We start from the raw sequence: 27,410 nt of genomic DNA, 5'->3' as shown, positions 1-27,410 counted from the left end.
GGCCAGGGCGAGCGGAGCGGAGCGCGGCGGCCATCCCGCCCCGGGGCGCCCGGCGCTGCCCGCGCTCAGCCCGCGCTCCTCGGGCCGCCGCACTTGCCCTCGAGGCGCGCGAAGCTGCGGCCTCCGGCAGAGCTTCCCTCCCTCCCCGCTCCCTCGGGAGCGCCCACGTCTGCCTTTTAACCGATCTGGGCATTTTTTCACTTTTATTTTTTTAACGTGACTCCCCTAAGGGTGGCGTAACGGAGAACTGTCGGCCTCAAGGGTTTCCCGGTATACAGCCCCATCCCGCAAGGATTAGGCACAGGTTTATAATGGGTGCGTGTGCTGAATTGCAGGTGCTTTGGAGAATTTTGTCGGTGGTGTGTCGGTGCTTCCTCAGATCTTATCCTGATGCACATCCATATCCTGAAGCTACATGTATTCATACGCTCAAAATTTATGGATTTTAGCAGGAATTGCTCATCTCTGACTGTGGAATTTGGGCTACAGACAAGAGAAATTGCTTTTTAGGCAACGCTGCCCATCACACAATAAGTCCATTCAAAGCAACAGCAGTATTTATGTGTATTTAAGTATTTGATTTAAGTATTTGTTTAGTATTTGCTGTGTTTGCAGCAAAACTTTGCAAATTCTTGTGGTAAATGTAGTTTCAGACTACTTTTTTTTTTTTTTTTTTTTTTTAATAAAGGCAGTACAGTTACTTATAGCACCTTGGTTTACTTTGTAGTATCGGATACTTATATATATCTCTTATTTCCTAATCCTGAATGCTGTTCTTGGGAACTATTAAAAGAGCTGATCTAGATTTGAACTAGATAAGCTACTGAAGCCACATGTACCCAATCGTGTGGACTTTAATAAACTATGCTAATTTAAATCCATATCATCTCAAGAGACTTCTTCTGAATCTATACTACTTCCTGCTTTTTGCCCTTTTTTCTTTTCCTCAGTCCAGAAGCGCAGCCCTTACTAACAAATACAAAGCTTTGGACCATATTTAATCCATTCCTATGGGAGTTAATGAAAAGACACCATCTACAGAGCAGATTGCTTGAGTTTTGCCTGCAGCTCTGCATTTAGGCAAGACCTTGCAGTGACAGCTCTCTGTCAAGGGCTGTCCTCTGAGTGCAGTGCCAGGCATACTGTTGTTGCCAAGAAGTAAGTAGCAGTAATCAGTGCACAATATTCCTTTTGGACTCTGCCTGTGCCGCTCCTTAATCAGCTGCCACGCTTGCTCAGAGGCCGTTTCTTCCCTTGCTGGATCCTCAGCTGGCTGAGGATTGCAATACTCTCAAGTTATGCACGGGCTTTCTCCAGCACGGTAATGTCACCACACCGGTTGTTACCTGCTTTTATGGACTGCCTGTTATCCTGCCTGCCTGTTATCCTCAGTCAGCAGGCTCTAGGAGCCTGTGTGTTTGGAAGTGGTGGAAAGGAGATGAAGAGCTTCTTGGTCAGTGCATTCTGGTAGCATGGCAGCTCACATTATCCTTTTCCCTAGGGGCCACATCTAAAGAACATAGATATTAGTTTTGTGGAAGTTTTGATATTTCACTTTGTTTTGCCAATTGATGGGGCGCGTCGGAAATAACCAGACATCAAAAGAAAGAACAGACGTGTTTACTATTAATGTCAAATAATACAGAAATGAAATGATACATAAAACAATAAGCTTATTATGTGCTGAGTTTTAACTATAGACAAAATAAAGAAGGTAATGCACTTAACCATTGCTATACCAGACAAAGAATAGCAATTAAGAAAAAAGATGCATCACCAATTGCCTAAATACATTACCTTAATCGAGATCTGCAGTCGCTGGGAGCCCCTGTTGTTTTGTAGAACCCTCCTGGCAACTGGGAGCTCCTATGTGGTGCATCCACCCTTAAGTGAGGTCTCCAAAGACACTGTGAGAGGGTCCAGCTTTTATAAAACCAAATCAGCAATACCCGCATTTTCTTTGTTAGCGGTAACATCTGCTATGTCCTACTTTCTGTATCATCCGGGACTGGGACCTGGCCAGAGCCCCAGCTTTGCATGGGGAAGTTCCCTTCCTGGTCAAAAACGCTTATACAAGAGCCTACAAAAGTTACAATTTCACAAGAGCCTACGTGCAGGTTAGCAGAAGCAGTTTACAGGTGAGTTCCATGTAGTTCCACAAAAGCAGAGTCCTTTTCAGCTGTAAGTCAGCCCTGACTTGGGCCTGTGGTTCAGGCCCCAGCAGTTCACACTTCTCCAGAAAAATGAATATTCTTTCTCCCTCACCAAAGTTTATCGTGGAAAACAAGGATTCTTGCTGGTCTTACTGAGTGTGATCCTGCTAGGTGAATGGAATTATTGAAGTATAATAATGCTGTTAATGGGCATCATGCATGATGCTCCATGCTTCAGGAGTCCTCGCACCAAGGCCTTCCCTCTTCCTCCCCACCTGTTTGTTTCAGAAATGAGGAACACTGTAGATATGATGTTTATTCAAAAGTTCATGGAATTGAGGTCTAATTTATTTTCTGCATTCAGAGCTGAAAATGTCTGAAGAGGTACCTGATGACATCCCATCTGACCAGAAACCTGAAGTCACAGAAATGCCCAGCAGTGACACGTTGCCTCAGGAGCCCGTGCCACCCGCCATGGAAGCTGGGGTCTTGCCTGAGCCTTTGCAAGACGAAGGTGACCAGGCCACTCAGCGTGCCAGTAAGGGACAGGAAGGAGACACGCTTACTATTGAAAATCCTTTGACTGAAAAAGTAGTTGAAAGTTTGCCTTCCAATGGAGAGGTGACGGAAAACGTGCCTGCTGAGTGCATTGAGACTGTAAGCCTTGATGCTGAGCCTGAATCTGAGGGAACACTGCATGAGCAAAGTGGTCCAGTAAGTAAGATCTTCTTTTCTAGAAAAGCTGCCTTCCCTGCTTTATAAGGAGAATAGAATTTTGTAAAATGTACATGTTTTTTGCAGTGGTTATCTTGCTTGGACTACTCTGCAGAAAGGCATAAGCATCCATCTGAGGAGCTCATGGCAAAACTTTTGTCACTAGTCATTCGGGGCTGCTTTTCTGTATACGTGAGCCTTCACTTTTCAGAATCATTCTTCAGAAGGCATCATCGTCAGTGAAGTTAAGAATTTCATTGCAAAATGCCTATTTGTAAACTGTATTTCCTTGTAAGCAGCCACACAACCTGCTAAGCTGGTATATTCGTTTATTACATGCTTGATCCTGTTGCCTGGTGGGTCCGTTGTGTTTCCTGCTGCCTCCAGACAATATACACTGTAGACAGTGGAGTAATATTTTTCTTCTTGCAGGACATGAACTCCTCCTCTAAAACAAGTAGGTGGGAAGCTTGGGGTACCTGGGGCAAGTCCCTCCTGTCTTCAGCTTCTGCCACAGTGGGTAAGTACTTGAAAATATTTAAGGTGTCATTTTACTACATCATTAAACACTTTTAGAGACAACAGCTAGAGTCAAATTGCTTGTCTTGATTAACAAGATTTAAACATCATTTTGTCCTGGCAAGCCATGGTGTGCCATGACATTGATAATGGCACGAAGGACCTTCTTAAATTGTCAGTGCACATTAATATTTCTTTAGGTCAGATTACGGACAATGTGACAGGTTTGTCTGCAGAGCGAGTTAAGTTACCTCCTAGTGGCTCCTTCACAGAAAGGACATGACCTGCTGCAATTGCTGTCAGCCAAAGGCTCAGGAGTTTCGAAGTCCAAGCCCTCCATCCCACATGCATGCACCTCTATGTTTATGGTTTATGTACTAAGACTTCTTTCTATAAAATATAAATTCATTTCTTGTAAATCATTCCAGCTTTCACTAACAGTCAATGGAGCTCTTAAACCATCATACTGAACTTTAGAGAGCAGAAGAACATATTGAAACAAATGAACATTTCTGCATGGCTTTATAGCCGTGCTTAGTGTTGCTGATTATTTCATTTCCAGTAATGACCTTGAATATTCTGTGATTCTATAATGAAGTTTCCATATAATTTCCGTCTTCTCTCTCCTTGACTAGCTTTGCACATACAGCCGGGGATTGTTTGTATTGTTTGTCTTCTAAAGAAAAGACAAAGTCAGGCCTTTGAACAGACCTTGACCTTTTTGGATCACTGGGGTCCTGCTCCATGACACTTTGGTCTGTGAAAGGCAGGTGTGATGCAAATGTTCCACATTCTGCGCATGTTCCACACTGCCTTTGGATTACTCACTGCCTCCACCATGCTCAGTGCCTGACACTAGGTGTCACAATACGAAAGTTATTGAGCTTTGTCTTTTGATTAATTTTGTTTCGTTTTTAAAAGGTGCAATAAGTTTGGTTTTCCACCCTGTACAAGCACAGTGGAGTAGTTCCACTGAAATAGTTACTGGAATAAGATGGGAGAGTTAGGTGCACTGTGTTTTGGAGACACAACCCTGTTGCTGAAATTGTTACCATCATTTTACCCTCTTTCATTGATGTTGCATTCTTTAGTAAAAAGCAGAAATTTTAAAAATCCCTTCTTTCACTAGTAGATATGATAAAACTCCACTCTGACACAGGGTTGCTCTTACAGCTATGCCAATTTAATGGTGAGCAGCCAGTGAAATGAATAGTCACGTACCTCTCTTCTCTTCCATGTTTCCTCATCTGCTTTTGATCTCCTGAGCCTTTGGCAAGCTAGTTCAGAAAGCTTCATTAAAGAATAACCCTAAAGGAAAAACGGGTCCATTATCTGCCTGTGTAGTTACTTGAGACAACTCTGTGGGAGGAGATCAGTGCCAGTGCCAGCAAATAGGCAACACTGGAGGAGCAGGACCTCCCTTACCAGCGCTAGGAAGCTGTTAGATCACCTTAGCTCTAACATCAAACCTTTTACCCCAAGGCTTGAGCCAGGCAAAATATAGTCTGAGTCCATATTTGAAGCTTGAGGCTTCTGTTTAAAAACAGAACAGTTTGTATGCTTGAGGGCTTGCCTGATTTTCTTTTTTTCCAGATAAGCTGTCAGCCAGCTTACTACCTCCTCCCACGAACCTTGCTTTTCAAATGCTGTATAGATGAATTATACTGTTCAGATTTCTAAGTTTTAGTGTTTAACAGGCTGCATTTCCAAGCTGTCTATTCCTTATCATGGTGTATGCATATACTTCACTCCTTGTATGTTTGTGGTTAGTTTTTTGTTGTTGCCTTTTAAATTCAAATACTCTTTGCAGGACTATCATCTGTATACAATGATGTTTGTACAATATCATTGTACTTTATGTAAAGTAAGTACATTGTACTTACTTTATACAATAAAAGTAAGAAAAAATAGAACCCAGCTATTTAAATGGGCTTTGAAATTCATATTGAAAAGCCATTAAAGCATCTTTCATACATTGCTCATTGCTCTTGATTATTTTACACCTAATGTACGTTCCTCGTATGTGTTTTTCATTCTGCATTTAGTAGAAGGATTTATGGAAATATCAGACACCATAAACCTCTGCTTTATGCTCCCTGTTTTCCTGTCACTCAGTATGACAGAATGAAATGTTACTTTTGATGCCTCTTTGTTCACAAGGAGGGATATGTGCATAGACACACATAGATATATGCAAAATTCATCATTATATAGCTTAAATTTAAGGCTGTGTGGAATGGAAGTGCTTGAGATAATATGAAATTAAAACCTGGAAATGATATGAAAATCTGTTTCATTCCAAATGGGTATTATTCGCCTGCTGTGAAATAAAGAATGACAAGAAACAGCAGCTGGATATTATGCTCATATCTTACATAGTCGTAAAAAGGACAGTTAATCCCTTCAGAACATATATCTTTCACTTGCATATATTACATCTGATTAAGGAAAAACTATTTATGTCAGAAATCACGTGGTGATCATTCAGCTATTTTGTAAATGACAAATTACAGCTGCTGTAGAAGTAGCCCCTTATTTTCCACAGCTGTTCTTTTTTAAAAAATGTATTGAGTGCAGGTAACAGACCATCAGCTTTGGGGGGTGATGGTGGATGTGGGGGAGTGCTCAGGACTTGGGGACTGCTTGGGGACTGCAGTCCCTTTAACTTCCTTATAATTCAGAAGAGATTGAGAACTGAAAATGTATTACAACAATCTTGGTGCTTATTGCTGTATTATTTTATCAGTTGCAACAAGGTGCTCTGAACTGGTCTCATTTACCATCTTAATTAGATTTGGTCCTGGATCAGTCTGAATGGCCTAATTGGTATCAGACGTAGACTAGCCTGTGTCTAGCTAGTTCTGTAAAGGAAGTAAAAGGAAGATGTTTTTGCTATAGCACTAAAGTGAATGGAGATAACCAAGGGGAAAAAAAGCTTTCTTCACTTTCGTTACAATGTGAACCTTTGAAAAAACATACCTTGTAGCTCTTTCATCTCTGCTGTTAAAGAGGAGCAGTAGATGAAGGTATAAGAGTTGTTCCCAAGTTTACAATATCAATTCAATTTTGTCACCACATGCAGTATAACAAAATCAGCATACTGTTATCTCCTAAAATGGAGACTCATCTCACATCCAATATTTTATTTTTGTCCTTTTCTACAATAATAAGTACTGGTTTTCATTTCCAGTGCAGTGTGTAGTTCTGCAGTGTTTGTGCATTTACATTATCTAGGAGTGCTGACGTGTTTCAGTTGTGGTGTTCTGATCTCATCTTGCTTGTGTTGTTGTAGTCAAAGACACTTGCCAGATGGCTTAGTTCAGCAAAACGTTGTTCCTAGCTACCCTGAAATGTTTTCTTACCACTCTAGTGCATATAACCACAGCGTTAAAAATGCTGCTTCTCATAGTTTTGTAAATACAGCAACTGTGTGAATGCAAATTTTCTTAGAGATAAAAGTTTGTCTGCAAACCTATGAGAATCACATTACCAAATGTACCAAGCTTCTAAAATAAACAGCAAAATTAGTCTGAAAGTCCATCAGTTTTTATGAATTGTTCAAAGGATTAGTTCCATTTTTATGTAATTATAGGACAATAATATTTTGTTATGAAGTTAAAGTTCAAAAGGCAGGATGAGATTAATTGTTCTAAGCTTCTGAAGAGTAGATGAGGCCAAACCCTATGGAATTAGAAGGACCATTGATTTCTGTTTAAATAAATGGGAATGGAATATATTTGATATTCTGAAAAGCAGAAAGCTAAACTTACCTGTATCACTGAAACAACATCTGGAGTATTTCAGATCTAGTGCCATACATATTACATTTTAGCTTTAGCATTTTTAGTCAATATGTTGATTGTATTAGTACAAGCAAATTAAAAAATAAAAATTTAAGTAGGTTGAATGCTTATTCTGATTTTCAGCAATTTTTAAGAGATCACATGTGGAGCATAGCTGTGTACCTTTAGCAGTACATTCTCAAATCATGTAATCCAAAATATGTTTCTGCTGCAGGTCACGGAATAACAGCAGTAAAGGAAAAAGCAGGGTCTACTCTAAGAATTCATAATGCAAGTTCAGCATCTTCAGAAGCAACAGATCCTTCTGCAGCTGAAACACCAATTACACGTAAGTTCAAGTTCACTAAAATTGGACAGAGCTCTTTGACACTGCCAAATTGATACAATTTACAAACTCCTATTTTTTTGATCAGCGTACTGTAATTTGTGACTTGTGGATGTGAAAGTTTACTGTAGCTTGCTCTTTCTTGTCAGAAGCAGAAGCTTCTCCAAACCAAAGCACTTGCGCGAATATTCCCTCTTCTCCTTCCTCTGGATCTCGTGGGATGTTGTCAGCAATCAGCAACGCTGTGCAAAACACAGTGAGTGATTTCAGTAGGTCTCTCTTCTCTAGTTCTTCTTTGGTTTGAGGTGCAGATTCATTTCATCTCTTTTGGACTGTGGGTCTTTGTAAGCGCAGTTGTGTGGGAGGCCTTTTTAAAGTATCTTTCCCATGCCAAAATAACTGAATTGGATTTTAAAAAGTCAAATACAAGTAATACAAATGAACACTTGAAGACAGTTTTAGTAGAAAAATACAGTTGTCTTGTAAACTGTATACAATTCTGCAGATTCTTGTACAATCAATTTTATATTCATGTTACCATCATCTGATTTTTGCTGTTAAGTCCTTCCAGATAAAGTATGATAGGAAGATTTGTTACAATTTCTGAAGAAGATAATCAATTTGCTTATTTTAAGTTTTTTAATGAACTATCCCACTTCTATATTGTTATTCCTTGGTCACTATCTTTACATCTTTTTCTAGTCTCTCATTTTATATTGGCTCTCCCAAAAAGTCATCTGATTGCAGACTCAATGAGGTAAAATCTTTTCTCTACCCTTCCTTCCTATAATGTTTTCTGTATGTTCTCCACATGTTCTGTCTGTATTTTCTGTGTTGCATTTCATTCTTTTTCTCATCCTCAGAGCTTCAGCTTTGCAAAATTCTGTATTGCTTTCATTATGCTTCCAAATCCATTTCCAAATGATCTTGTTCATCAACAGTGTTTGTACATTATTATCAAAGCACATGCTTTTCTTGAGCTTTTATGGTGTTTAGCATGAAATTCTGGAAGATTTTAAGCATTGGCTAAAAATAGGATCACCAAGTCCCCATTAATTATCTTTTATGAAATAGTGTTTCTTTTTTTGTGCGTATCCAGCTTACTCTGAGCACCTAATCATTCTGATATCAAACTTTTATATCATATATATATCAAATGATATCAAATTAGGAGCAGGGGAAGACTCACATGGGCAATTACTAACAGACAGTTGCTACAGAATCTGTACGACTATAGGGCTTGCAGGAATTGAGCATCAGTAGGAGTATGATTTTCAAATAAGAGAAATTTACTTGACACTAATACACCATTATCTAATTGCTATACTATTACTATACTGTACTATTATACTGCTGCTGTTGAATGTCACCAAAATAACAACTTAAGGTCTCCAGTGGTTATGTGGCAACTCTTACCTCTAACTAAAAAGTTTCCTATAATGCTTCAGTCCTGAGAACTGCATTGCCATCTGAGACTTCTATAAGCATTTTCCGTTATATCAGGTTACACGGGCAAGTGAGTAGCTGCCAGACACAGAATCCAGCTTGTAATGGAAATTGTTAGTCAGTGCAAGTTATTCTATGGCACAGCTGAAAAATTGTGTGTGATGCTAGTGAGAAGACACAAAGCAAACAACTATATTTCTGTGAATAGCTGTATATCTACAGACAGTCATTACTGGTGTCAAAATTTTAGAAGTGCGGGTCCAGTGCAAGTCTTTTTATTAATTAGAAATATTTGTATAGTTCATTTTCCCCTTCCTGAAAATGTATAAAGAACAAAGTAACATAATTTTATAAGCACATAAATTCTATTGTTAGTTAAAGCAGAGAAAATATAAGGGAGTAAGTGTTGAAAGACAGTGTCCGCAAGGACAATACTCTTCGCAGTTTCATGTTAACATAAGGTAGAAAAGAAATAACCACATTGCATTATCTTACAGGGGAAAAGTGTATTATCTGGAGGCTTAGATGCTTTGGAATTTATTGGAAAGACCACCATGAATGTCCTTGCAGAAAGTGATCCTGGATTTAAGAGAACCAAAACACTGATGGCAAGAACAGTTTCCTTATCTCAGGTTGGATTTATTTAACTATGGTTCTGTCAATGCAGATTCAAATTCTTTCTCTAGAATTTTATATGCCTCAGGGAGAGACTAAATTGATTGCAGTTATGGCTAGGTATTTGGAAATAAATCTTATGTTTACACAGGCTCCACTTCCTTTTTTCTTCACAGAATTATAAAGTACATGTTTTACAAAATTATCCTTTCTGCGTAATTCCATGTACAACGGCTGATTTTTATAGGTAGAACAGGTGGTAATAAATCATTATTCTCTGGAGAGACAGTCAAGTTAGTGTTTTCATAACAGCTATAGATAAATATCCTCCAGCACTAACATTATTGTGCTTGTCTTGGAAATGTGTAATACAGGAATACAGCATATGCTTCATTAGAATTTTTTTCATCTTATGCTCATTTAAAATAATAGTACCCTGACATAGGGGTCAAGTCCTGACTCCCATCTTTAAAATTTCAGAGGTACAGTAATAATGCAGCATAAATATAATTGCAGCCAGTACAAAATTACTTCAGCTCTCCAGACACAGGTGGGAGGGAGGCTTTGGAAAATGAAAGTCATTGAAAGAAGTTGTCAATACAGCTTCTGTGTGTGTTTACCCCATTGTAGAGAGGAGTGAAGGTTTTGGGTTTTGGTTTTTTTCTTAAATCATGTGTTCTATCCTTAGTCCTGGTCATTGAAGGTGGAAAAAGATTGATACAGTAAGCCAAAAACAAAGTAACTATTCCTAAGAATATTAATATAATTGTATACCTTATATGCATCTATATCAGCAGCACCCTATTTTAGACAATCAGCACTGCTAAAATGGAAATAAATGCAGACATTACACTCTGCAGTCTCAGTACTGCAGCTGAAGGCTGCCCTGAGATGTGGTTCAGGCTGTACCTGTCTCACACTGGCTGATGCCCTGAGCTCCAGCTTGTGGAATGTATTTTGAGGAAAGCATCCTGAGGCACTTCTCACGGTCATTACTGCACTACATTTGCAGTAATGAAAGGGACTGCTGCATGCAATAGAGGCTCAAAATTTTGATCCATCTGAATATTTTTTACCACAGGAAAAGCTATCCGGATGATAGGATTCATGTTTTCAAACAAAAGACTGGTTATGCAGGCATATTTAATACTGTAAGTGCGATGCTGGCTCTGTAAATCAATGAGATTTTATTGTTGAGTGCGTTGGAACAGCAATCTGACTGCATTCTTTTAAATTTCTGCATTTAAAAAGGTGTAAGGATATAAAAATTAGACAGATGGAATCTTCAAATTATTTAAAATAAAGAATCACTAAAATAAGAAAGATATTCTGTATATAAGACAAAACTTTCAGAAACAAATAACTTTAACAGTATAAATGATCAAGTTCCGGTACCCTAGTTATACCCAGTGCTCTGTAACTTGCTGCTGTAGCTGTGTACCTGTAGTGCTTGAGTTGGGTCCTGGCTTTGAAGAGGCATGGAGAGCAATTTGAGCTATTCCACTGACCATATAGGTAGCCTAGGGAAGCTAAGCCCATGGATGAAAGTGAGCCTTTACTAATATTTTCCTAAATGATGTGCTTGAATCTACATAGAAAATATAAATCAGTTCTCATGGGTCTTACAATATAGTGCCTACCTTGTAGCTGGGATATGCATAACATTTTGAACGGTCTTTTGAAAGTAGAGACTTGGAGAAACCTGGCATCATAAGTGCTTTGCACCAAATGAATACCAAGGTAATATCAAAGATGTTTTGTAAGAGGGAAAGCTGCAAGTGGTGAGAGCTTGCCTCTTATCAGAGGTTTATGTGGACCTTAAAGTGCAATTAGAGATATACTAAACAACAGCAAATTTGCTCAAGAGGTGGAATTTCCTTCCTGGGAAGGAATGTGCTGTGTAAGGTCACTCCACCATGTCTCCTAGCTTATGGAGTATAGTTCTGACCCATGTTCGGTAGAAGACCTGTCCTTAGTAGACAGGTCTCTTTTGTCAGTCCTGCTCTCATCTAAATTTGTTTTTACAATCTGATAAAAGTATTTTAGAATTAATGTAAATAATATTCTTCCAGTTTTAGAGTCTATGGAATGGATGGCATGGCTCTTCAGGGCTGTGTATGAGACTTTCTTCCTCTTTTTCTTCCATTGTAATTGTAATTGGTTAACAGTGGTTAATCCATTGTAACCAATTGTAATTGGTTAACAATGGTTAATCCATTGTAATTGGTAGCTGATTTATGAGATGTTTTCCATAGCTGATACTGTTTTGGGAATATAAGCAAGAATATTTTCTTTGTTTATTTATTTTTTAAGATATCTATTACCTTAAGAGAGAGACACTTAGAATGCCGCTTAAATATTTTATTAGAAAAGCTTTTCAGAAAAATATATATATTTCAGAGAGACTAAAATTTCAGCTCTACAGGTCTGATATAGTCTCAAATTTTATTGCTACTTTCTCAACAAGAAGAAGCAGAGAGTAATAAAATCTGTCATGTCTACAGCACTACCAATAAAACAACAGGAATGATGTATTTTTTTGCAGCTGTTGCGAGAAGCTAAAGAAAAAGAGAAGCAGAGACTGGCCCAGCAAGTTACAGTTGAGAAAACAGCACATTATGGACTGCTTTTTGATGAATTCCAAGGTTTGTCCCATCTTGAAGCACTAGAAATCCTCTCAAATGAAAGTGAAGCCCAGGTACAGTATAAATGGCATGAATTATGAGACATGGTTAAAAAATAAATCTTCTTAACATTAATCTCCCTGCACAGCTGCATTTGAAACCAACAGAAGGTTTTCTCTTAACATGAGAGAAAGCTGAAAGAGTTGGTCCCAATAGCCAGTCCTTGGCTTCAGGAAGTCAATCCCCATACACCTATAATTTAAAATTAGCTCAAAAGAAACAAAGAAAACCACCATTAAGAGTTATTTTTTTTAAGAGCATATATATCCTCTATTTTTTGGCTCATGACACAGTGCAGAAGTCTCTTCAAAATTTGCAGGAAGATTCAAGTCTTTCCCTTTGTACAAGGCCATAATACTTATATTCAAGAATTCCAGATCTAGTACACCTGGAGGCAAGTGAATTGGAATGGATTCCAGATCACTTGTTCAATTTCTTACTCTTCTTTATTGGGGTGATTTTTAAACTTACGCAAGATCACCCCAAGACATAATTACTGAAAGCATACATATGCTGAACATCTCTCTGAAGAATATGCTAAAGTTACTGTGTATGATTATATGTGTACATTTTAATCGTACATATTTTCTGAAGTATCTGCGTACATATTTTTGCGTATTTTCTGAAGTTATATCCAAGTACAAAATTGTAACTTCTAAATCTACATGTAAGGTTCAAAGGCTTACCTTCCAAAATAAAATAAAAATCCCACAAAACAAGAAATAAATAAAGAGAAAAAAAGTAAGTTCCAGGTAATTGCATCTATCAACACTATTTTACTTTTACCGCTGGATTCCATAGGGTAAGACTGTGCATAAGATTTCTCATGTGCGGCTACTTGCTATGTCCTAAGTAACCTCTGAGTAACTTGCTCACAGTGATACAGTATCAGCACCCTAAAAGAAGACATAAGCACAAAGAACTGAATGCAACAAGTCACCAGGTCCCATTCTGTGTCAACAAGTCCAGTTCTGTGTAACAGAAATGATAACGTGCTTCTGAAAAGCTCGCAGAACAGGTGCTCCAAATACTACCCACATACACAAAGTACACCAACTCCTGCAAGCTGGAGACCTGTACAAACAGACCAAAAGCCACACTCTGATGTGCCACAGGAGAAAAGCAAGAGGAACTGAGCAAGAGGTTGCCAGTGTCCTAGGTATTTCTTATAGCAGGGATTATTTATTTTAATTTAAAACATTAAATATACTTTTTATTATTTAATTTAAATTATTTTTTATTTTAGAAAAAATCATTTTAAATACTTCAAATGAATCTTATGAAATGGAAAATGCCATAGAGGAGGGAAAAACAAAACAAACAACAAAAACGTAGTTCTTTGAGTTTGGTTGAATCTAATTTGCCATTTAATTCTGAGCATATGAACTTGTCACGTAAGAGAGGGAATGCCAAGGAGACACATAAGAGACTATAATGTCACAAAAAATATTTTATCTCTTTCTAGTCTCTAACTTGTGTCAGACTGCACTGCACTTTTTTTTTTTTTTCAACCTTGAAAGAAATAAAGACTCAGAACAAAACTTAAGGTAAAATTTTCTATCAAGTAGAGAAAAAAAGACATTTTCTTGTCTTTCATGAGCAGCCAGACATTGCAAGCAGTGATTCAGAAAATCTGTTTCTGTTTGGTTTTATTCATCTTGGATATCACCCTGTTCGATAAGAAGGGGCTTGTACTAGATATCTCAGACACCAAAGGATGTGTCAGACATCTGTCAATGTATCCTTCAGAACAGTGGTAGTCATCTGGAGTCTTGGTGGGACTTTGAAGGGAGAAGGAATAGACTTATTCTCCCATCTCCTCCATGACTGCTCAGGCTAAGTATGAATTCCATCTGCCTGTGCTCTTCTTGCCTACTGTCCCCATTCAAGCAGTCCCCAAATGCATATTATTGTTTACAGTTAGACCCAGGATTTGAAATCCAAAATAAGAGTTCTGGAAGAAGACGGAGATTGGAGAGGTTGCCCTGCTTGTGTAATTTTGACAATACTCATAAAATTTTGTTGATTCGTTACAAAATGTCATAACATGAATTTGAAAGTTAGAAATGAGATTTGAGTATCTAATGGAAGCTTACATCTCTTGGAATGTTTTGATGCAGGCTCAAAATTGGCAATTTAGGAAAGGCTCTGTTTTTGGTAGAAGTGCTCACTATGCTTTCTTTCACAGATTCAGTCACATTTAGCTACGCTAGATGGAGAGCAGTTGGAGACGGTGAAAAATGAGTTAATAGATATAAAAGAGATTTTTCTTCCAAAGGAGTCAGACGGTGAAATAGTGAAGGAACAAAAAGGTAATTAGACATATAAAGATACAACCATTTAAAGGCGTGTTGATTCTGCAAATACTGCTAGCTGAACTACATTTGAATTTATATTATTCTGGTACTCTTCATAAAGAAGTAGCTAAAATGAATACTCTGTAATTTCTGGAAGTTGATTAGTCCTTAATTATGGATTTGTGCCATTGTTGAAATGCGGGATAAAAAAATACAGTGTAAGGAAGTGTTGCATTGTCTTACTGTATCATAAGTGAAAGAGAAAAGAAAGAAAGAAAAAAAAAAGAAAAGCAATTCTTTTTTGATAACTGAAGCTTTCTTGTAAAATCTGTGTATAGAACTGTGTAGCCTGAAGTGTTGGAGTGTTTAACAATGCTTTTCCATTTTAGCAACTTAGCAAAGGCTGGGATCAGAAGGGTGAAACACCCCTAAAGCTGCATAGCCCACTTCCCTAGGCCTGTGAGATCTAACCAACCTCTTCTAGCTAATAGAAAGATTGCCCTGGGTTTGAGTGAGGATTGACCCATGCCATTGCCCGCTGTACTCGAAGACTTCATAGCTGTTTCCTTCACGCCATCTTACTCTGTTCTCAGGGATGAAGATGTTTAGGTATGATTTCTCCAACCTTCAGAAAAGTTAGAGAGATTTTCTTGTAAGCATCCACATATTCCAACTGGAAATGCTTTTCCATTTGGAGCATGTTTCTGGTAGCATTTACTCAGTATGTCTTGGGTCTGTCGGAGGTTGTTGTTTCTTCTCAAGGACAGCAAATGTGCAGTGTAAATTCTTACTATAGAAGAGTTTTGTGTTTGTGCCTTTTGCCTCCTCATTACTCATGAGAAGCCCACATCCTACTGTGATATTGTAAGAAACAGAAGTCAAAAAAGTGTACTGCATGTTTAGAAATGAGGGTGATTCCAGAGGTTTGTATCTCTCCTTAATTTATGTGGGAAATAGTTATTTTGCTTCCAAGCTAGGCCCCAAGAAAAGCTCTGTTTTCAGCATGAACCATGTGCAGTGAAGCAGAGCTGCTGGTTGCTCTTATCTTGAAACATCTTAAGGGTTTCTTAAGTGGCCTTTTAAGGCAATGAGCACCTCAAAGAAAAGGACAAAAGCGGAGTGCTGCTGGCTTTCCCCTGTGAAAGCAGGTCACTCAGAAGCACGGTGTATAGTCCTCTCTGTGACAGGGGAAATGAAACCCACACACAAGATCTAGCAACCCCACTAGTGAGTGGGGGTGACTTTAAGTTGCAGGTCAAAGTGACTCTCATCCTTTGGTGGGATCAGGCTCAACATCCGCCTGTATTTGACATGCAAAAGTTTTGTGCTCTTGTAGTTCTGTTGGATTAATTTTGGTTCCACTGAGGATAGAAAAAGACTAAGAAGGCTGATGTCTTTTCAGAGCTGTTTTCTGCCAGGAGCGAGCTGAGTGTTTTGTGGTGAGGCTTCTGACGTGGGGCAGAGGCCTCTGCTCCTTCCTTCTGCCACAGGACGTGCAGAGCTGCAGAGAGCTGGTGCTGCACGGCCCGAAGCATGGACATGTCCCCTCTGAGCAATGACATGTCCCCTCTGAGCAACGTCCTGCTGTAGGACACTTCCAGTCGCAAAAAAATGTATTAACTTCACTAAAATATATCAGAGGGGGTGAAGTTTCTTATGACCCTCATAAGATCCCCGGAGACAAGGAAAACCGGCCATTTGTTAATGAACAATCTGTTAAGTGATTTTATTAAAACAACAAATGCATAAAAACCTATAAAACTTAAAGAATTCCATTGACAGGCCTTTAAATGACAATTACCTGCCATTTTAGATAAATACAATACTCAGCTCCTTCGTATTTAATGCTAACATGCAAATTCAATGTCTGTTTGTCCTGATAGAACACTTTTCTCTAACTCATCTTTCATTCCAACTTTGTTTTGCTAATGTTTGCATCATTTAAAAGGGCTTCCCATGACTCTCCATTGACTGCCCTTAGTGTTTTGCTCTTGTTTTACAAACAAGTTTGTCTTTCTGAAGTGCATTGATATGTATCTTCCTGGGCGTACACTTGGTCTTTAAGGTTTTAGGTTTGTTGTTTCTTTTTTAACAAGAATTCTTCACCTGAAATGACTTCATTGGGCCTTGAGGATATTTCTGTGGCATAAGCTATATTTACACTAATAAAATGGTCTGTATGTAATGTTAGCTTAAAGTTTTAAATGTTATTTGTCATCTCTAGCTTAGATAAAAGACAGGCTAATTTAAGAACATGTTGACTGATCCGGGATAAATGCAGTTCGTGTCTTGTTCTGAAGGGGCAACTTCTTTCTAGCTTATGTTTTAGCTCAAGCTAGTCAATACAAGTTAGGATCCTGCTAAGCACATTAATCAAATGTAAACCTATAAAAACAAGTCAGTAAACCATGTTCTCCTTTAAAGGCATCTTTTTTCTATTATTTTATGTAATCTTTAAAATATATTTTTATGCAAACTAGCTAATCTAAACTTGAGTCCTGTTGAATTCAAAAGATGGTTATCATTTTAGTAAGAGATGGCAGGTTCTGTTAAAATCTGTGGAGGTGTCTGTGTTTCAATTCTGCTTGCTAAATAGTTTTTGAAATAGGCAGGCTCTTATTGAGTTCAGATGGAACCTGCTAAAAAAAATGGATTTTGCACATTTTCCTGGGATATGTGAATGAAGATTCAAAGCTCAGTAAATACTCAACAAAAATACCAACCTTAAGAGCTGAGAACAAGTTGTAATGGTAGAACATAGCAACTACAGTAAGACAAAAGAATATAGTAAGAAGTTTAAATACTAGGAAAATATATTTTGCCTTTTCAAGTATTTTGTGAATAAAAGTGGAGATTCTGTAAGACTTATTACTTTAAAGCATAACAGAAAATATTCTTTACTTAAGCAAAGCTTGTCCTTAAAATAGAAAGGAAACACACCTCTTAACTGTGGTTTGCAGAGAGAACAAGTAGCAAACATGTTTTCCAGTATGCCTTCTTTGAAACTACGTTTGTATCTCATGCTGCTGCAATTATTTATTCCTTGTCTTGAAAGAAGAGGTTGGCATCTCTTCCGTGGTTATATGTAGCTCCATGTGTTCTTGTCAGGTAACTAGAGTGCATGCCACCTGTACTTGTTTACCTTAGTGAAGCTCAGTGGCATCTGAAATGAGCTGGAAAGAATAGTCAGTGTCGAGCTAGGATGTCTTGTTGTCTTTTATATGTCTTGTTTTCCTTTTATTTTATTTATTTTTTCCTTTGAGCATATTTCTCCCTCTTTCTTGGTCACTGTCATTAGTTTGTAATCAAAATTGCTTTCAAGTGCAAGGTGTTTGGGGATATAATTACACTAGATATATTTGATTTGTGTAAAATAGTATAGCTATAACACCCTAACAAAAAAGTTGTTACGTTTCTTGTTGCAGGAGATGCAGAGGAGGAGTTTGTCAGCATGCTCACTGAGCTGCTGTTCGAATTGCACGTTGCTGCCACTCCTGACAAGCTTAACAAGGTTAGTGCCTATTAGTGACCTGCCCACTGCTTGCCGCCTGAGGACAAAGCAGGGGCACCTTGTTCTGACAGCTGACACAGAGCAGTATCCGGCTCCTGCAAGAGGCAGGAGGGTGGGATTAATGTGGCAAAACCCAGAACATTTTATACTGAAGTGGTGAAATTACATAGTAGATACAGGTGCACTCTCCAGCTCATGCAATGGGCCACATTAGAAACAGCAAAAACAGAGTATGAGCATGGCAGATTGGTTCCAACATACTAGAAACAGTAGCAAAGTTCAGATTGAGAATTTTTTTTTTTGCTCATCATGTTTATTCCTCTGTGAGACTTCTCCAGGCTTCAGCTACAATTAATATCCTTTATTTATCTTACCTAGTTTTAATAATCTAAAATCTAGATGGCTAAAAGCTAATCACATGGTCTTTTTGTAGTCAGGCCACATCCAGATGTGGTTTGTCTGATAATCTTAGGTTGAGAGGATGTTTAGTTCTCTCTAAATAGATAGATAGGCTACAGATAGCTAGCTCAGGCTTAGGTCTTAACATATTTTGACTCAGCTTCACACCAAAAAATTTCCTGATGAATTTCCTGCTAGCTATACCAGTAGTACCATATACAACTTTAAGGACTTTTTATTTTCATTTACTTTCATGCATGTAAAAACAGATGAAAATACAGTGATTGTATTTTCCTTTAAGAATTTAGGACACTTATCTTACCTCTCCATTTTTTTTTTCTTTCTTTATGTCACTGATTTACTTGGGAACTCTTTCTATGTAGATTTCTTAAAAAAAAACACTACATAAAGCTGAAGTGTCAGTGACTTGATGCTGACTTTGAGCTGGCTAGGAACATCATTCTTATTGTAAAAATACTAAATACTGAATTATCTGTGGCACATCCATATTTACGCAGTCAGATGTACTTCATACAATTTCTTAAATGCACACTTGACTGAATGCCTTCCAGAGGACTGACATGAATAAAACTTCTGAATGAAAAATAAAAGTAAATAAGAGATGGTCCAGGAATATAATTTGATAATCCCTATTTGAACAGTAATTTGGGGTTGGGTTCTTTGTTTGGCAGGCAAGGAAAAAAGCTCATGAATGGCTGGAAGAAACCAATTTTTCCACCACAGTAGACATGGAAGAGCAGCTAAAAGAGAAACCTGAAGAACCCACTGAAGAAAACACTGAAAAAGTAGAAGACAAAAATGGCAGTGGTAAATCAGAAGTAGATAAAAAAAAGACTGTGGAGGTAAAATAGCTTTTGAAGGATAAGTTTCACTCGTATTGTTAGATAAGGTTACTTCTTTGTGTGTTGGTTTTATGTGCTGTTCTTACTGTTTTAAACTCTTGGAACTATTAAGAAATATATTAAAATAGAAAGCTAACTTGCACATTTTTTTTCTTTTTTTACTGTTAATTTGTTCCCATGAGTATATATCAATATAGCAGGCCCTATGCTCAGCACACAGTCCTGTTTTGTTAAACCTGTATGTGTGTGTGTTCATATGGACATACATACAGTACAGGGAGCTGAGGGTTTCTGTGCTGTAATGGCTGTAGCTCATTAAAAGTCCTCTCACAACAGACTTTCTCCCAGTGACAACAGATGGAAAAAATTCTCAGACTTTATTGAATTCTCAAGTAATTTGAATGAATAGACAAAATGGTAGCATTAGGAACTCAATTTGCTGTTGTTAAATCTCCTTTAGTCCTGAATTAAATGTAAGTCTATATAAACACCTTCATTCTGTTGGTGTGGTTAACTGTGATTGAATTCTTGTAAATTATCTGCCCTTCTTTGCAGAAAAATATAAACAAGTAAACTGAGTCATACTGTATATATTAAAGGGTTTTTATGATTACAGATTTTCAGCTGGCACCAGCTTGTGTAAATTGTGGTGCCAGAGTTCTAGGTAGAATTCTTTGGTGTTACTGTGAAAAGTATTTTGAGGGGGAATGTTGTCAATTCCTGCTACTGAGAAATGACTCAATATTTTCAACTACAAATTAATTTTGTAGTTGAAACAAATGACAAATTAATAATTTTGTCTTATATTCAGGAGTTAAGAGACTTTTGTATTTATTAGGACTGGCTCAAAAATGATATCTTAGAAATTCTGAGAGCCTGTCCTAGCTTCCATTGAAATAAGTAGTGTCATCTTACTCATTTTCCAAAGTGAGTGTAAGGTCTTTATAATTGGTGGATATTTTATTTTCCAGTATTGTTTATGACCATTATGACTGATATTATTTCACTGTGTATGTGCTGTTATTTTCAAATTTGTGTGAGGTTTTTTGTTTGTTTGTTTTGTTTTTAGATTTCAAATTACTTAGTGTGTGTGTGTGTACCAACAATAATGTTGATATTATTCCATTTTTTAATCTCATATAAGGAAATCTACATGCTATCAATTGAAAGTCTGGCAGAGGTAACAGCTCGGTGTATTGAGCAGCTTCATAAAGTAGCAGAACTAATTCTACATGGGCAAGAAGTTGAAAAAACAGCTCAAGATCAAGCAAAAGTACTGACAAAGTGAGTACTGTTGATTTCTGATGTGAACATTTGCTTAGAAGTCAGGCAATTCTGCTGAATTTATGGCATTTGAAGGCAAAGTAAGTCCATGGGTTAACAAATAACTTTAAATTTAGGATTTCTGTTGATGTATTTTCTCAAATAATTAAATCACTCAGGCTGCCTGCTATATTTTGGCATGGCTAACATCTGTATCTTTAGAAAAAAACATGACCTAGTCACAATCTGGAATCTGTTGTTGCTCCAGGAAGTAAATAGAGGCGTTGATGCCCACATGCATTTCCTGTCATCTCTGCAAAAGATACTGTGCCAACAAGTACAGAATTTGGTGTCTTAGTACCTGCCAGGAGAGTCTCGTTTAGGTAGTGCTTTTATACTGCAAATATCCAAAAGTCAATCAGGAATTCTGAATAATAAGAAACACATTTGTCAGCAACTTGTGCTAATGAACCACAGAACATACATAACTTTACAAGCCAGCCTTCCTGTTGGGACTCAGAATTCAGATCTAAAGCTCTTGGTAGTAATAGATTCTACTGATTTTAGTGGGTTTGAGTTTTATTCCCATTATCTACCTTCTAAGCATTTTTCCAAAAGATGTAAGCACTTGAATCCTAAGTACTTAGGCAGGTGTTTACCTTTAGGGATGGTGGAACTCAGGGGAAGTCCAAAGGAAAACTTCTTTCGAAAATAAAGCACTTAAGCTTAAGTGCCTTGGAAAATTAGAGGTGAAGTGGGCTGCACCTTGTATGACCAGACACTATTATGTGATGAACCTGTGATGGTCTAGTAAATAGTAAAAGATCTAAAAACAGAATTAGATCTCCTTGTTTTATTGTACTCTAACCACAATGTGTTCCCTTTTAGTGTAGAGTAGATGTTTTCTATGCTTGGAGAGGAAACTTCTTACTATTCTGATTAAAGTCAGAGTCATTCTCAGCAGTATTTCTAGGGGTTGCTTCTTTGCAGTTGTGAGAAAAAAAAAACAATAGTTGAAGTAAAAGTTTAGAAATTGGAAATTTGAAAAGTTGCTGTAGCAAAAGAGAACAGTGCCAGAGCTAGAATGGCATCGCTTTTTTGCTGTGGTCAGCACTGAATTTTTCGGGAGGGATATAAAGCTTATTTCATGAGCAAAATCTACCTTAACATACTTAAAAAATAAATAGAAGAATTACCTCAAGAATATTCCTGGCTTTCAAGATGAAGTTTGGTGCCTGGGACAGTTAATAAGCTTTATCTGTGGACAGAGCAAGGATGTATTTTCATACTTGTCTCTCTCTTTCAAACCAGCTTAACAAGTGCCATGTGCAATGAAGTTTCATCTTTATCAAAGAAGTTTTCTGATTCTCTAACAGCAGCTGGGGTAAGCCAACAGTGTTTTCTGTTGCATGTGGGTTTTTACAAACATAGTTTACTACTTAAAACAGAAATTATTACACAGATCCTCTGGCTTTACATGAGGTACTGGCAAAGAGAATATTCCTTCAGTTCAAGAACCCAGATCACTTTTATAGAAGATTCAGGGAATCTTCTATGAGGAAAATGTGTGAGCTTGAGGAAATGTGTGAGCTTGGATGGACTCTGCAGTGCATCCCCTGCCTTCTGAAGTCTCTCTTTCAAATCCCTCATTTGCACTCAGCAGTCCTTGCTTGCTGCCACTGAAATGGGCCCACATTGCCAAGAATAGCAAAAATCCCATTACCTGGCAACATCTACTCAGCCTGTCCCTTTAGAATCCATTTGTGTAGAAGTCATCAATAATGCTTTGAATATTTTAAGATGGTTTCACCAGCTGTCATCTTTGCTATATGCCCTGAGCTGGGTTCATTGCATTTGTGAAAGATTTAACAGATTAAAAAAATCTATGTTTGGGCTTCTATCTTTAAAAAAAAAAAAAAAAAACTGTATTGTATCTTAATTGTATCAGTTTGGGAACATCTGTTCATCTGTGAGCTTTCTTGCTAAAAACATCATTTCTTTCCTATTCCCCTTCACATTGATAGGATATATCAGTATCCTATCAGGATGACAGATGGGGAGACTCGCATGTAGGGGAGCAGTGGCCCTGTCATGCTCCACTGCTCAAAATGTTCCAAAAACTACTGACATCTGAGCATTTTAGCATGAATCAGAGGCATAAACTGTGTCATTACTGAAATTGCTGTGTGAGTGTCAGAGAAGATCTAGCTCTGTCTTTCCTAATTACCCCAGAAGAAGGTGAAGGCATTAAAGCCAGTTCTCCCCTCTGTTCTCCCATGAGCTATTCCAGCACATCTCTGAACGAGTCTTTTCAGAGTTATTTGTAGGAGACCATGATTTACTGAATTGCCTGTATTCTGAATAATTTACATTCCTTCCCATTACTCTGGAAAAATCTGCTTATTTTGCATTTTGGGGATGTTTTTTAGTATCTTTTTTTTTTTTTTGCCTCTTGCAGTAAGTAGATGTACAGACACATAAAAATATATAGCCCATGAAATACTAAACTGCCCTGACTCAGAAAATTGGAAACTAAAGCTCTCCTGAGTCTTAAACTAGATTTTTAGGACCAGATTGTTTTCATGGATGCTTCTGAGCAGACATGAGAAATTGAGCACAAAGTCCCCACTGCCAATATATACAACATATATATAACTTCTATAGAGAAGACATTTTTGGTTGGCCTTTCTGGTTAGCTTTTAAGTGTTGTCTCTTCCCTGGAAGTTTTTGGAGGAAGTTTTTGGAGCCTTCTCCTCACCATGATCAGTCAGAAAAGCAGGGAGCCTCCATCACGCTTGGCTGTACTAGTTCTGCATCCTCTTGCATCTCTCTGTGGTTTGAGCTCCTTAAACTGCCAGCAGCTTTCGGATTCACAAGGAAATGCCAGCATCCTGCAGTGTGCATTGAAGCTGAGAAAGGTGTTGGAAAAAATACTTTTTTATTTCCTCAAAGACAGTGCCATCACTGTATCTTTATCTGTATGGTTCAGATGTTTAGTTGTGGTGATGACAGGGCCCATGGCCTTAAAATGCTGGCCATGTTTCTGAAGTTAAACAGTAATGGAGAGGCAAGAAATAACAGCTTTGCTTGCTGATCAGGTTTTCTCTCAAATTTTAACTTGCCATCGATTTGTACAATCAATAGTACTTAATTGATACTGCCTTCTTTATGTTGCAGTTTATTGACAATCATCTAAACAGTACACTATGTACTGGATTTCCTAATAACTGACAGTAAAAATGTTCCTTTTTTTCTAACCATCTTCCTTTTGTTTCTCCAACTTTCTCCAACCACCTGGTCATCTTTTGTTCCTAGAGTTATTAGAGATTAGCTTGTGCTGTCCAGCTCAACACCCGTTACCGCCAGCCTGGGGATCTGACTTTCACCTGTGTTTTTTCCTCAGTAGGGAAGCAGCGAAGCTGGGCATTTCCCTTGCACCTAAACCACTGCTTTTCTTGAACCTTTTAAGAAGTTAATTGTCTTTCTCACCTCTATTTCTCCATCTTGATGGCTTGAAATCAGGCAGCAGACTAAAAAAATATTAGGAGAGATGAAAAGGGACTAACAGACAAATGCATAGACAGACAAATGATATAAATCTCATATCCGTAGGAAATCAGACGATTTGAAACTTTGTGGCTCTTGAATTAATCAAGATTAAACCATTGGCCCATCTTAGTTTCTCATACGCAATAAATAGAAATACTAGTGAGGTGTGTGTGACATGTGTCAGTTATCAGGAATACTACAATCAATTGTCTGAATAACAACCATGCTGAAAAAAGACCTTTTCAGAATTCATAAAACCGCCATTCCAATATTAGTATATTCCTGTTAAATGTATTTCTTATCCTTTCTGTTTTCTGATTTACAGAGTAGTATGAAGGCAGAGGTTCTTAACCCCATCGTCAACTCAGTGATTTTAGAGGTAAGCCTTCACCCTTTTCACATTAGGAAATACTCCTGTAGGGTGAAATGAAACAGCCATCTCCTTTTTCTCTATAGTAAAGAACTGCACAGAAAGTAATAGCAGTATCCTTTGGGCAGTCCAGTGCCACCTCACAAACCTCACTTTTGTGTTCAGCATCTCCCACAAATACTACTGTAATAATATTACATTTTCTGAGGATTCTTAAAAAATAATATATCTGACGTGAGCCTGATTAGTTTTTAAAGTTCTGCTGCTGTATGTCAGAGTACAGTAGACAATTTGCAGGATGCTGCTTATTTAATAGCTTAACCTCTTTTAAACCCATTCACAAGTTGCCTGGGTAAGCCTGTCCTTACTGCTCTGTTTTCTGTTTCTGCTCTTGCAAAATAGTTTTTACTGACATATATTTTCAGCCTATTTTTTCAGCTTTTCTTTAAATCTTGAGCTGCAGGAATGCTGCAATGTTTCCCACCCACAGGCATTTAGATTTTTACAAAGATTCACAGTTGTCTAAAAAGGAGCAGGCTTGCTCAGCTCATGGATACCCGTGTATCAGACATCACATAAATGTTCATGAGGAGCTTCTGTTAGACACCATGATCTGTTCTTGATCAGAAAAGCACAGTGAGCAAAATGTGCCTCCGTTTTCCTGAGGAGGGAAGAGGTCAAGAGGCAGTAGTATCCTTGTAAAGTACTAAAACAAATTATATCTGCAACTTGCATTCTTTTAACTCTACTAACTAGTTCACACTTCTCTTTAAATAAAAAAAAAAAATACACAAATGACTGTAAATTGTCATTCTGTAGCTTCCTGCTACCAGCTGTTTCCTTAAAAAATGTGGAACAAATCATTTTAGAATAAATATTTGCATGGATTTGCACTGAATGAACAGTAGCTTTAAGGGAAAATACAGAAGGTTGAATAGAGATGTGGTAAAGATTGTATTATTTCTTATATAATTCTATTTGTTTCAGAATAAATTTCTTGTTATAGCTGACATTCCTTTCTAAGCTCCAGGAACTTCGAACTCCAAGAATGTCCAAAATTTGGGAATAAGCTGTTTTGTACTACTTAAACCCCATTATTTGTATATAAAGGTGCATTAGTACAGGCCAGGTTTGTGGCGTGTTTTAAGTTGTTTTGCTATTCAATATTAGAGATTCCATAAGTAGTAGGACAGTTTGTTTAAACTGCTGTAGACATTTAAATCAGTACTTTCAGTGTCACTTCTCTCACCTGCACCACATCCAAAACCAGTTCTCTTGATGGAGGGCTTGCTGGCTTGCTTTGGGAAAGTGTTAACCCCTTCAGAATACTCTGACATTTTATTCCGCTCAGATTACACACAGAGCTCTCAAAGAGGTGATTCACATTCCAATGGAGGGAAGATTGGATTTCTGTATGATTCAGGCTGGGATTGCTAGTTATAAACTGTGGTAAATTATAGAGTTTAATCTACAGATTCTAAAACCTTGTGTGAATATGTATCCTAATATAGCATGGTGACAATCTAAGAAAGATGGAGTTTATTTAAGAGGTGAAATGTAGTTCCTGAGATATATGACAACTACTAATGACCACATGTTTTCTCTCCCACTAGGGTTGCAACAGTACTACTTACATTCAAGATGCTTTCCAGCTATTGCTTCCGGTTCTGCAAATTTCACATATCCAGACCAGTTGTTTGAAAACACATTAGGGACAGTTTCCCAGCAGTTGTCACCACTGGGCTTAGCAGAAACCACAGACCTAATCTCTTTAATGTGTGCAGATACAAGAGAAGCTATGGGAGATGTCTGGTCACTTAAAGTCTTCTGAGGACACTAAATGCGGTTTTGCACATAGAGTCTTGAATAACATTTTAAATCTCATTTAGACTTTGGAGGTAGTTTACAAAGTGAATAATTTCTCTTCCCTTAGAGTATGTCCTTTGCATTAATTGAGTTTGAGGCAATGGTTTATTGATATCAATATTGACTTAAGTACAGATTCTAAATGCTAACCCTTTCAATTTTAAGCAATGTATGAAGCAAATTAGGACAAAATGCTTTTTAAAAACATTTTAGCCCATTTCTGTTATTTGGATCTTAACTCTCAGTTAAAAAATGTTTATTTCACAAGTTGGTTTCCGTATTTAACTTTAGCTGACATGAACAAATTATCTTAGTGTTGTGCATAGTAATAAATAATCTGATGATAATCTATATCATTTATATAACACCTTGTTCAGAGCTGTACAGTAATAAGTGTTATTACTTTACCTAATTAAAATTATGGGGGATATGCATATACTGACATGAAATTGAGCCACTTGGGGTATGGGTATAGCTGTATGTTTGCTGACCCATTATTTTATATTCATTCATATTTATCTCTTGATTCCAACTGACTTAATGTTGCAAGCCAAAGCAGTTTTTCAAATATGCATGGAATAGACAATTTGTCTTTTCTTATTTGGTAACTGTTTACCAAAAAAAAAAGAAAGAAAAAAAACAGAAAGAAGAAAAAAAAAAAAAAAAAGAAGAAAAGTCCCCAGGTTACAGCTTAAATTTGGGGTATAAACAGCATGAAGTTTTATATCAAACGGAATTACTGGTGCTGATAGGAAATACAGTTTGCAGGCATAAAAAGTAACCTGTGAGAAGTTTTGAGAGAATTGCTTTGGGAGGTGATCAGCCAACCTCGCTCTGTAGCATAGAATATTTGAGCATCAGGAATGACATTAGAGGGTAACACTAGCAGTCATGATAATTTGTCTTTGTTCTTAGCTTAAAATCCTCAGCTGTGGATGTCAGAGTTTATTTAGTGTAATTTACCTCATAGACAGGAAGAACCTTCCAATATTTTATGTAGCTCATTCTCCTGAATTTCCATTTTACTACATTT

At 37.5% G+C, this 27,410-nt stretch overlaps 1 protein-coding gene across 1 annotated transcript; it reads left to right on the top strand.

The window, feature by feature from the left end:
- The first annotated feature begins 219 nt into the window (after nucleotides 1-219).
- Nucleotides 220-26,831, top strand: FAM114A1 (family with sequence similarity 114 member A1). The gene is made up of 14 exons (XM_026037830.1): nucleotides 220-315; nucleotides 2,518-2,867; nucleotides 3,300-3,387; nucleotides 7,404-7,517; nucleotides 7,664-7,770; nucleotides 9,458-9,592; nucleotides 12,121-12,273; nucleotides 14,448-14,571; nucleotides 17,982-18,067; nucleotides 19,159-19,329; nucleotides 20,474-20,613; nucleotides 21,904-21,976; nucleotides 24,467-24,520; nucleotides 26,125-26,831. The coding sequence occupies exons 1-14, from the start codon at nucleotides 312-314 to the stop codon at nucleotides 26,221-26,223; spliced, it is 1,698 nt and encodes a 565-aa protein (XP_025893615.1). The 5' UTR covers nucleotides 220-311; the 3' UTR covers nucleotides 26,224-26,831.
- The last annotated feature ends 579 nt before the right edge of the window (nucleotides 26,832-27,410 follow it).

The sequence above is a fragment of the Nothoprocta perdicaria genome, unplaced genomic scaffold, assembly GCF_003342845.1.
Source record: "Nothoprocta perdicaria isolate Ctin4 unplaced genomic scaffold, notPer1 scaffold_2, whole genome shotgun sequence".
In the NCBI taxonomy this organism is placed as follows: domain Eukaryota; kingdom Metazoa; phylum Chordata; class Aves; order Tinamiformes; family Tinamidae; genus Nothoprocta; species Nothoprocta perdicaria.
Note: the sequence above shows the minus strand (reverse complement) of the source record. Positions and strands in the feature narration are given on the sequence as shown.

What these genes read in the sequence shown, in the direction of transcription:
- FAM114A1 (XM_026037830.1), top strand. An exon ending in TTCAGCTTCTGCCACAGTGG is followed by an intron (nt 3,388 to 7,403) that starts GTAAGTACTTGA and finishes TTTCTGCTGCAG; the next exon opens with GTCACGGAATAACAGCAGTA. An exon ending in CAAATGAAAGTGAAGCCCAG is followed by an intron (nt 12,274 to 14,447) that starts GTACAGTATAAA and finishes TTTCTTTCACAG; the next exon opens with ATTCAGTCACATTTAGCTAC.